Raw genomic sequence first — 10,461 nt, forward strand, 5'->3', positions numbered from 1 at the left:
CTGTCCCCAGCTGTACCGCCCCCCAGGGGTGCGAGGCCTTACTGCCTGGGTCCCAGCATCTTTCTATGGAGGCGCCCCGCCCCCGCCCCCGCCCCCGCCCCCGCTCTGTGTATTCCGTGTGAAGGTGGCCGAGCGAGCCTGGTGTCATCTGGGTTAGCTGTGGCTGGGGGCAGTTTCTTCACTTGCAGAGGGGACCTCTAGGCCGACAGGGGCGAATGCTCGGACACAGAGAAACAGTGTGTTGGGGTCGCCATCTTCCTCCTCCCCCTGCTTTCCCACGCTCTACAGCTGCAGGAGCCTCTCCAGGAGGAAGAGGCGGGCCTGCTGGGGACTGTCCCTGGCGTCCCTGGGAGCAGTGCAGATAAGCCAGGGAAGCCTTGGCAGCTGCAGGTGCTAACGGACAACTCCTCAGGTTCAGGCGGAATACAAATTGCACTGGCCTTTGACCAGAAAAGAATTCCGAGAGAAGCGCGCCAGATAAGGGAAGGCGTTGAGCGCCCAACGCCCCCCTCCCTGTCCGTGTGCCTCGCCCCCGACCTGGCCCTCCGTGGAGAGCAGATTCCTCTTTAAAACTCTGGCCCAGGGAAGGCAGAGCCCAAACCCCATGCCCTCAGGCCTTAGCACCACTGGGCCAGGGTGAAATGCTCCCAAACCACCTCACTGAACAGGCAGGAGCTGAAGGGAAACAGAGAACTCTGGGGCCTGAGCTGGGCTGAGAGCAGGTGCTGCCTGGGGGGACCCTCCGGGTCTGAGCATCCCCCCCACACGCTGCCCCGCCCTCTGGGAGCAGAAGGGGGCCAGGAGGGCAGAGTGCGGAGCGTGGGGGGAGGGGGCGGCGGTTCCAGCCGGTTCTCCAGGCCCGGCCCACAGCCTCGGGGTGGAGGAGGCCAGGTCCGTGCTTCGCCTCCAGGCGACGTCCACGCCCGTGTTTACCTAGTCGTGTACCAGGACTGCGAGAGCCCAGAGCCGCCAGGACTAGGCGCTGTTCTAAGGGCGAAGCAGACACAAGCGGCGCGGGCAGCATTCTAGGAGACAACGTGTTAGTTGCCAGGACTGGTGCAGCACAGTATACAAACCTGAGGGGCTTAAAAAACAGAAATTCAGTCTCCCGTGTTGAAGAGCCTAGAAGTCCAAATGCAAGGTGTGCGCGGCCAGGAGGGTCCTTCCTCGCCTCCACCGGCTGCTGGGGGCCCAGGGCCCTGGCTGAGGCGGGTACCCGGTCTCTGCTCTGTCTTCACATCCCTTCGCTCTCCTACAAGGACCCAGCGTCAGGTCAGGGCCGCTCTAGTCCAGCTCGACCTCATCTTCACTAGATCACATCCGTAAGACCCTACTTCCTGACGAGGTCGCACTCAAGTCCTGGGAGTTAGGACTTGAACATACCCTTTTGGGGGACACAGTGTTACCCACAGTGGGCATTAAACAAGGGAGATAAGGAATCCCCAGGGCACGGTAGCTGGTGACAGGGGCTAAGGTGCAGGGGAGGCAGGGCACGGAGTGCGGGGCACAGACACAAGGCGGGAAGGACGGCTGGGTAGTGATGCCTGAGTCAAGACTTAAAAAGGTAAGGAAGTGAGCCAAGTGGGAAATCTGGGGGGAGTGGGCCAGGCGGAGGCGCCTATGCAGAGGCCTGCGGTGGGACGGAGGCCGTGGGGCTGGATGGGCTGGAGGGCGAGCCGAGGGAGGAAATGCAGTCAGACAGGGCGGGGTGGAGGGGCCATGCAGGGCTTTGCAGGCACAGTGAGCCCTAAACACAGCCTCCTCCCTCGCGATGGCCCAGCCACAGATTCTGGTGACTTCCTCCCCCATCAGACATCTATGCCATCGGGGTGGGCAAGCTGGATGTGGACTGGCGAGAACAGAAATGAGCTGGCCTTCTTGAAGGATGGCGAGAGGCACGCCTTTCATCCTGCAGGACGCAAGGCTCTGGACCATTTTTTTCGTGAACCGGCACCCGGGCGACGATCCCGGCCCTCCTTCCCTAGCTTGATAGTGGACATACCAGGCTGTCCTCTCCTGGGCGGAGGCGGCTGGGAACCTGCTCACAGTGCCCTCCCCTGTCTCCTGCCCCATCCGCTCCTCACCCCACAGATGTCTCCCAGCTCATAGACACCATATGTGGGGTGGGGAACATGTCAGCTAACGCCTCCGCCCAGGAGAGGACACCCTGGCATGTCACTATCAAGGTAGGGAAGGAGGGCCGGGGCCGGGGCCGGGGCCGGGACGCGCAGGTGAAGCGCCGTGGGCGAGGGTCCCTGAAGACCCCCTGCTCCCCTGCAGCCCATGAGCCGGGAGACCTGCCGGGGGGCCCTCATCTCGGACCAGTGGGTCCTGACAGCCGCTCACTGCTTCCGCCACGCTGACCAGGACCGCTCCCTGTGGAGGGTCGTCGTGGGTGAGGAAGGGCCCACCCTGTGCCAAGCCCCTGCCCCTCAGGAGCCCTGGCCCGGCCTAACCTGCCACATTGTTCCCAGGGGATCCCAGCTCCCGCTCGGGCAAGGAGTTCCAGATTGAGCAGGTGGTGATCTCCGAACACTTTGACGTCTTTGCCAAGAGGCACCAGGGCATCCGGGAGTTCTACGGGGACGACATCGCCCTGCTGAAGCTGGCCCAGAAAGTGAAGATGTCCACCCATGCCAGGTGCTGGCACCTGGGGCAGAGCTCTGGGGCGCCCTGGAGGAGGGGGCACCCAGCACGGGCCTGTGTGACCCCCGCTTCTCCCCAGGCCCATCTGCCTTCCCTGTACGGTGGGGGCCAACCTGGCCCTGCGGAGACCCCCGGGCAGCACCTGCCGGGACCACGGTGAGAGCTGGGGCTTCAGGTGTGGGGAGCTGGGGCCGGGGCTTGGGGTGAGGACATGGCTGTGCTCCGGTCCCCAAGTCAGAAGCCTGGTCCCGGGTGAAGGGGCCAGCACCAGCCTCCCCTCTCCTTGCCTGTAGAGAGCGAACTTCTGAACAAGCTGAGCGTTCCTGCTCATTTTGTGGCCTTGAATGGGGACACACTGAACATTAACCTCAAGACAGGGACAGAGGTGAGCGGCTCAGTCTGGGCTGCGGGGGCGGGTCCCCCAGAATGTCTGTCTGCCCCTGCGGTGCTGGCTGCTTTCTCCACCTGAGGGAGGCACCCCGCCGCTCATCCAGCCTTCTCTCTCGCTCCACTCCTACTGCAGTGGACAAGATGTATTGAGGTCGTTGGCCAAGACAAAACCACGTTCCCCAACCTGACAGATGTCAGCGAGGTGGTGACAGACCAGTTCCTGTGCAGTGGGATGGAGAAAGATGACAATCCCTGCAAGGGTAAGCCCCCCCCCCCTCCCCCCCCCCGCATTCTTGCAGGCAGGCCCCAGGGCCCGTGGCCAGCACATGGCCAGGACCCAGGATGGCGCACTGCCCTGCTGATGAGTCAGCGCATCGCCTGCCCCTTCTTTCTGCAGGAGAATCTGGAGGAGCGGTTTTCCTTGAGCGGAGATTCAGGTTTTTTCAGGTGAGAGAAGGGGAAGCTCGTGGGGACTGGGTGACAGGATCTGGGCCTCGCGGGGGACAGGGAGGCCTTTGCAGGAGCCAGGAGGACGGGCTTGGAGCTGGGACTGTGGCCGCCTCCTGTCCATGCTCTCTCTCTTCCAGGTGGGCCTCGTGAGCTGGGGTCTCAACCCCCCGCTCCGTTGCAACAAATTACCTAGAGGCAAGGTCCTCCCGCTCCGAGACTTTCACATCAGCCTCTTCCGCCTGCAGCCCTGGCTGAGGCAGCACCTGGAGGGCGTCCTGAACTTCCTGCCCCTCTAGTCACGCCCACGGCCCCTTTGCTGTCCTCTCCCAGGTCCTTCCTCTGCATTTCTGCCTTCAGACCCCCCCGACCCTCCTCACTCCTCACCCAGGCAGCGCCCGCCACCCTCGGCTGTACCGACTCACTCTCCTTTCGCTTTCACGTGGAATTTCCCAGTTTTGGACATTAATAAAAATCGGATTTTCACATAGTCTGTGCCTCTGCCTGGGGGCGGGGAAGGCAGGAGTGATTCCAGGAACCGCAGGAGCAGGTCAGAGACCTTGCTGGACAAACAGGGACTCTGCTCCGCACCGGTCAACAGGGGGGCGGTCTGGGCTCTTGGGGAGGACCTGTGGCGAGGGGAGCTGCTGAAGGGACAGTCCTGGATCCTGGGCAGCAAAGGGTGGGGCTTGCAGTTTCTATTTCCTTGACTGGCAGCTCAGTGGGGCTCTCCCTCCTGGACATTCCGGAAAGTGATGTGGGAAGGGCGGGGAGGGCGAGCGGCAGGTGCCAGCACTCTGATTGCATAAAAGGCTGGAGGTGTGGGGGGCAGGGGACGGGAGTGCGCCCTGGCCCAGGTCTGCAGTCTCAGCCTGGACGCTGAGCCAAATGGCCATGCAGCACCAGCCGGGGAAGGCCGTGCGGCCTCCAGTGCCAGCCGCTCGCCCGCCTCCCGGGGCCCCACGGAGCAGCCCCAGCCCCTGGCTCTGCCTCGTAGCCCTGATCCTGGGCCTCTTGCCTGGAGGTAAGCCAGGGTCACTGCCCCCTCCTGCTGCCCAGCATCCCTCCTGGGCCTGGCAGGCCAGGCTTTACCAGCCTGTCTTTTTAGGTGTGGGCACCACGCCAGTGTCCGTGGCTGAGCCCCAAAGACCCTGCTCTCTGGAGGGAGTAGAGATCAAAGGCGGCTCCTTCCAGCTTCTCAAGGAGGGCCAGGCGCTGGAGTACGTGTGTCCCGCTGGCTTCTACCCGTACCCCGTGCCGACTCGCACCTGCAGATCCACGGGGTCCTGGAGCGCCCTGCAGACCAAAGACCAAAAGATTGTCAAGAAGGCGGAATGCAGAGGTTGGAGGGCAGGGAGGGTGGCACGGCCAGCAGAGGGTTGGAGCAGGGCGGCCGAGGTCCCGATGAGGCTGATCCGTGTGTGAGGCCAGGCGGGCTGAAAGTTGGGCTGAGCAGGTGTAGGAGCTGCCCCGGGCTGGAGGGGGGAAGGCGGAAGGAGGGAGGAGGAGGGAACCAGGCGGGCCTGCAGCGGGCAGAACCCTCAGGAGCGGGAGGGAAGAGCGGGGGGCCTCCCGGGGGCTGAGGGGCCCTCCAGGGGCGGGGGAGACGCTGCTCCTGTGGGACCGAGAGGTGCTCGCTCTCAGTGACAGGGGCCTTGAGGCCGGGAGGGAGGCTCCAAAGGGCAGCCCGCCCCTCGCAGTGACTTCTACTTGTCCCCCCCCCCAGCAATCCGCTGTCCACGACCACAGGACTTTGAGAATGGGGAGTACTGGCCCCGGGCTTCCTACTACAATCTGAGTGACGAGATCTCGTTCCAGTGTTATGATGGCTACACTCTCCGGGGCTCTGCCAATCGCACCTGCCAAGCGACTGGTCGGTGGGATGGGCAAACAGCCATCTGTGACAATGGAGGTGAGAAGATGGCTCCCCCACGGTGGCCTGTCCCCCCCGGTGCCGCCGCCCGAGGAACCCTGGTCACTCCTGGGCGCTGCCTTGCCCGCCGGGCCTCGGGCCTCACTCGTGGTCTCATGCCTCTGCAGCGGGGTACTGCCCCAACCCAGGCATCCCCATTGGCACAAGGAAGGTGGGCAGCCAGTACCGCCTTGAGGACAGCGTCACCTACTACTGCAGCCGGGGACTCACCCTGCGCGGCTCCCAGCGGCGAACCTGCCAGGAAGGTGGCTCTTGGAGTGGAACAGAGCCTTCTTGCCAAGGTGACCCTTGACCCATGCCCGCCCTCAGGTCAGGTCTGGCTCTCGGCCTCAAGCCCCCGTGCCAGGGCACTGCCTCCTTCTGTGCCAAACGTCCCTGTACAACTTACCGCTGAGCCCTTCCCACTCTGGAAACCCACCGCCCGCGTCTGGCCCCTGTGCTGCGGGCCCTCCCACACATCTGACCTGCTCTCCTCTCCCAGACTCCTTCATGTACGACACCCCTGCGGAGGTGGCCGAAGCCTTCCTGTCTTCCCTGACAGAGAGGATAGAGGGCGCGGAAGCTGAGGATGGGCACAGCCCAGGTGCGAAGGCGGAGTGGGAGGTGGGGCGGGAGTCGGGAGGGCAGGGGGTCGGGGGGCAGGGAGCCTGAGTGTCTGTGGGGCGCGCAGGTGAACAACAGAAGAGGAGGATTGTCCTGGACCCCTCGGGCTCCATGAACATCTACCTGGTGCTGGATGGATCCGACAGCATCGGGACGCACAACTTCACCGGCGCCAAGAATTGCCTGAAAGCCTTCATTGAGAAGGTGGAGCCCCTCCTTCAATGCGGGGACCCTGAACGGCCCTCACAGGACTAGCTTCCTGGTTGGCAGCCCCTCTGAGCCCCAGGGTTTCGGAAAATCCTCAGGTCCTAGCCCGTCCTCCTTCCCCTTCACTTGAAGCAGTTTCTTCACCTGTAACCCAGACGCCCCTGAAAACCCCAGTGACCAGTCGGCCCTTGAGTCTCTTACCAGGACCTTCCCCGTCCCAGCTAAGTATTCTCCTTGCAATGCTATTACCCTTGATTCCCTCAGGTGGCAAGTTACGGGGTGAATCCAAAATACGCTCTAGTGACCTATGCCACCAACACCAACATTTTGATTAGAGTGTCCGACGCAGAGAGCAGCAATGCAGCCTGGGTCACAGAGAAGCTCGACAAAATCAGCTACGAAGGTCAGAAGTCATGGTGGGAAGTTCACTCCCTTTGGGGTCAGAGAGGTCAAAGGTTCAGGGGTGCTGTGTGAGACCGCCTGGGGACAGGGAGGACCACTGTGTAGGGCACGGTTGACAGCAGGGTCCGCGGAGAACAGAGGTTAGTGGGAACCTGTTAGGGGCCGAGAGAGTCACTTTGCAAAGGGAAGTCAGTGGGATGACCATCAACTAAAAAAGTTGAACCATGTGGGATGTTGTGACAGGCCTCGGGGTTGAAGGGTGGCTTGGAAGACTGGGAGGTGGCAACCTCTTTCCTGCCCACAGATCATAAACTGAAGATGGGGACGAACACCAAGAAGGCCCTGCTGGCAGTGTACAACATGATGGGCTGGGCGGGGGACACCCCTCCCGAGGGCTGGAACCGCACCCGCCACGTCATCATCCTCATGACTGACGGTCAGAAGGGCTCCCTCCTGCCCGACTCCCCACCCTCTCACTCGTGTGGCCCTTCAGTCCACATGTAACATTAGACTCATGGTGGGGGCCCCAAGCAGCAACAGGCCGGAACCATGTTGATCTTTTCTGTGACGTTTTACAAGGAGGGACTCTGTGATCTGTCACTTCCAAACCTGCCTACCCAGCCACGTGCCACTCGGTGAGCCATCTGTCTGTCTGGACCCTCCTTGCCTCCCCTCACGGTCCGTCTCTTCCGTAGGCCAGCACAACATGGGCGGAGACCCGGTCCCTGTCATCCACGACATCCGGTCTTTGCTGGACATTGGCAGAGATCGCAAAAACCCAAGGGAGGACTACCTGGGTGAGTTTCATTGCCCAGGACCCAGCAGCCTGCTTTCCCAGCTCCTGCCCCTCCCAGGCGTGGACCCTCACCCTCCCTTCTCTCCCTCAGATGTCTACGTGTTTGGGGTTGGGCCTCTGGTGAACCAAGAGAACATCAATGCTTTGGCTTCCAAGAAAGATAAAGAACAACATGTGTTCAAAGTCAAGGACATGGAAAACCTGGAGAATGTTTTCTACCAAATGATTGGTAGGCAGATGTCAGGAAGCCCGCTCTCCCAGGCCCTCCTTTCCGCTCCGCCCGAAGCCCTGGCTGCCTGGAAGGCCTCTCCTTGGCTCCACCGTAGTGTCGACTGCTTCCTGGCACTGTCCACTTAGAACCAGAGCTCCCAGGGGCCTTTCTCCAGCCCCGTTTTACAGATGAGGCCAAGAGATGGCAAACTAGTGAGCTGGGCCTAAAACCAGCCAAGTCTCCGATCTCAGTCTCAAATTCTTTCCCCTGTACCAGTGACTTCATGTCTTCAGTACAAGTAAACGCATGCCCTTGCCTCTCCTTTCTCCTCATGGGCCTCGGCTCCCATGGACATGGAGGCGTCCCTCCCCAAAGGTGCTGCCATTGGGATGAAGCGCCCCAGCTTTCAGCGCCCGCCCTTTCTTTCTAGAGGAAGGTGAGACTCTGGGTCTTTGCGGCATGGTCTGGGAGCACAAGGATGCTACCGATTACCACAGGCAACCGTGGCAGGCCAAGATCTCAGTCACCGTAAGCATGGCGTCCTGGGGGGAGGGCAGGGTGAAGTGGGAGTAGGGCACGGGCAGGGCCCATGCTAGGATTCAGTTGGTGAAAGAGCTTCCCCTCCGCCATTATTACCAGCGCCCTCCGAACGCACATGAGAACTGCATGGGGGCTGTGGTGTCCCCGTACTTTGTGCTGACAGCGGCACACTGCTTCACAGTGGAGGACCAGCTACACTGGATCAAGGTCAACGTGGGTAAGGATGATGCAGTGGATCAATTCTGAGCTCCACCCTCCAGCTAACACCTCCCACTTCGAGCTCAGTCCACCCGCCCTCAATGTAGCTCATTCCTTTACACCAGGGGCGGGGAACGTCTGGCCCATGGGCCATATAAGGCCCACAGAATCATTTGGTCTGGCCCTGCCAAGGTATTAGAGGAGTTAAATATTTGACCAAAGATAGCAAGCTGTTTTTTGTGTTAATCTTCACCTGAGGACATTTTTTCCACTGATTTTTAAAGACAGAGTGAAAGGGAAGGGGAGAGACAGAGAAACATTGATGTGAGATACATCAATTGGTTGCCTCCCAGGGGCTGGGGATCAAGCCTGCAACCAAGGTACATGCCCTTGACCAGAATCCAACCTAGGATCCTTCAATTCGAGGGCCACTGAGCCAAACCAGCTAGGCCTAGCATGCTAATTTTTAATTTGATAATTTTGTATGGCCCATGGACGATGTTATAAATACCCCAATGGCCCTCAGCAGAGAAAGAGCCCGCCCCTGCTTTCTATGCTGAAGCAGAGGGAAGGCCCGGGGCCAGAGGCAGGAGGCTGCCCGGAGAAGTGGGTGGCCCAGAGGTCCTCTCTCCTCTGACCGTAGGAGGAAAGAAGCAGGACTTGCACATAGAACAAGTTCTATTTCACCCCAAGTACAACATCAATGGGAAAAAAGCAGAAGGAATTCCGGAATTTTATGACTATGACGTGGCCCTGATCAAGCTCAAGGAGAAGCTGCAATACAGCAAGACTCTCAGGTCGGGCGTCGGGCTCCCCGAGAGACTGAAAGGTGGGGCTGGAGGCCTGGGGTGCAGCTTGCCATCCGTTCCCTACCTCTCCTGAACAGGCCCATCTGTCTCCCTTGCACTGTGGCCACAAATCAAGCTTTGAGGCTTCCACCGTCAACCAGTTGCCAGAAACAGAGTAAGACATGTTCAGGGAGAGGAGCACTAGGGTGAGAGTCCAAGAGACAAGTGGGGCGTGAAGGACGCTGAGGAGGCGCCTGCCTGAGCCCAGCTCCTAGGGAGGGGCTGAGGGAGCTGCGGAGACGGTGGGGAGAGGAGTGCTGAAATGACCCAGTCCGTCCATCTGTCCAGTGGAAGAGCTGCTCCCGGCAAAGGATGTCAAAGCGCTGTTTGTGTCTGAGTTACTCAAGGACGGGAAGAAGAGGCTGACTCGGAAGGAGGTCCACATCAAGAATGGGGATAAGGTGAGCAATGTGGGACCCTAAGGAGGTTCTCGGCCCAGACTCTCCGAGCGAGCTGGTTCATCCCTTCCTTCCCGCCCACAGAAAGCCGCGTGTGAGAGAGATGCTCAGAAGGCCCCAGGCTATGGTCAAGTCAAGGACGTCTCTGAGGTGGTCACCCCCAGGTTCCTTTGCACTGGAGGGGTGGATCCCTATGCTGACCCCAACACTTGCAAAGGTGAGAAAAGGCTCTTTGGAGGAGCTGCAAGTTCCCGAGGCCCAGGAGGTTCGCTGCAGCTTCTCCTCCCCTGTAGGTGATTCTGGTGGCCCCCTGATTATTCACAAGAGGAGTCGCTTCATTCAAGTAAGTCCCTCCTTTCCCAGCCGGGGGAGACGCCAAGTGGTCAGCACGGGCCCCAAAGCAGGAAAGGCCAACAGCTGTGGCTAGAAAGGGGAGGGCAGAGTCGCCTCGCCTTAGGACTACCCCTGAACTGGGGGCTCAGGACCACGGGGTGGCCTGGCTGCTGCGGAGGATGGGACTGAGGGGGTTCCTAGTCTATTTCTCCCAGGTCAGTGCAGGTGCAATGGGAGCAGCTGTGCTTCCTGAGGTGCAGGTGAAATTCTACCAGATGACCCATGGCACCCCGCGCCCCTGCAGGTTGGTGTGATCAGCTGGGGAGTCGTGGATGTCTGCAAAGACAAGAGACTGCACCAGGTGCCTGCTCACGCCCGGGACTTTCACATCAACCTCTTCCAAGTGCTGCCCTGGCTCAAGGAGAAGCTATAGGGCGAGGATTCTTTTCTATAGGGGTTTCCTGCTGGGAAGGGGCATGGGATCCAATTAAAAGAGCTGTGACAACACC

The 10,461-nt window shown here is 60.7% G+C and overlaps 2 protein-coding genes across 2 annotated transcripts in view; both read left to right on the forward strand.

Annotated features, from left to right (window-relative positions):
* The window catches only part of C2 (complement C2), a 13,203-nt gene extending 9,230 nt beyond the window's left edge, over positions 1-3,973 (forward strand). Inside the window, 11 exon segments of the mRNA XM_023748470.1 lie at positions 289-412; positions 1,804-1,859; positions 1,861-1,943; positions 2,081-2,186; positions 2,281-2,395; positions 2,475-2,640; positions 2,726-2,802; positions 2,940-3,031; positions 3,170-3,296; positions 3,434-3,483; positions 3,624-3,973. Coding sequence (XP_023604238.1) covers positions 289-412; positions 1,804-1,859; positions 1,861-1,943; positions 2,081-2,186; positions 2,281-2,395; positions 2,475-2,640; positions 2,726-2,802; positions 2,940-3,031; positions 3,170-3,296; positions 3,434-3,483; positions 3,624-3,782 — 1,155 coding nt within the window. The 3' untranslated portion in view covers positions 3,783-3,973.
* Positions 3,974-4,257: 284 nt separating this feature from the next.
* CFB (complement factor B) lies at positions 4,258-10,459 on the forward strand. Its single transcript, XM_006107785.3, has 18 exons — positions 4,258-4,507; positions 4,592-4,825; positions 5,210-5,395; positions 5,524-5,697; positions 5,898-5,999; positions 6,087-6,223; positions 6,491-6,629; positions 6,933-7,064; positions 7,324-7,425; positions 7,516-7,653; positions 8,066-8,163; positions 8,275-8,392; positions 9,017-9,170; positions 9,260-9,336; positions 9,510-9,622; positions 9,704-9,836; positions 9,913-9,962; positions 10,257-10,459. Exons 1-18 carry the CDS (start codon positions 4,372-4,374, stop codon positions 10,383-10,385), a joined length of 2,352 nt encoding a protein of 783 aa, XP_006107847.2. The 5' UTR covers positions 4,258-4,371; the 3' UTR covers positions 10,386-10,459.
* The last annotated feature ends 2 nt before the right edge of the window (positions 10,460-10,461 follow it).

Source organism: Myotis lucifugus, unplaced genomic scaffold (assembly GCF_000147115.1).
Source record: "Myotis lucifugus unplaced genomic scaffold, Myoluc2.0 scaffold_1429, whole genome shotgun sequence".
Lineage (NCBI taxonomy): Eukaryota > Metazoa > Chordata > Mammalia > Chiroptera > Vespertilionidae > Myotis > Myotis lucifugus.

Excerpts from the sequence above, each read along its gene's own strand:
- CFB (XM_006107785.3), top strand. The coding sequence starts at position 4,372 with ATGGCCATGCAGCACCAGCCGGGGAAGGCCGTGCGGCCTCCAGTGCCA. Across the intron at positions 7,654-8,065 it reads TGTTTTCTACCAAATGATTG|AGGAAGGTGAGACTCTGGGT; the intron begins GTAGGCAGATGT and ends CTTTCTTTCTAG. Across the intron at positions 8,393-9,016 it reads CTGGATCAAGGTCAACGTGG|GAGGAAAGAAGCAGGACTTG; the intron begins GTAAGGATGATG and ends CTCTGACCGTAG.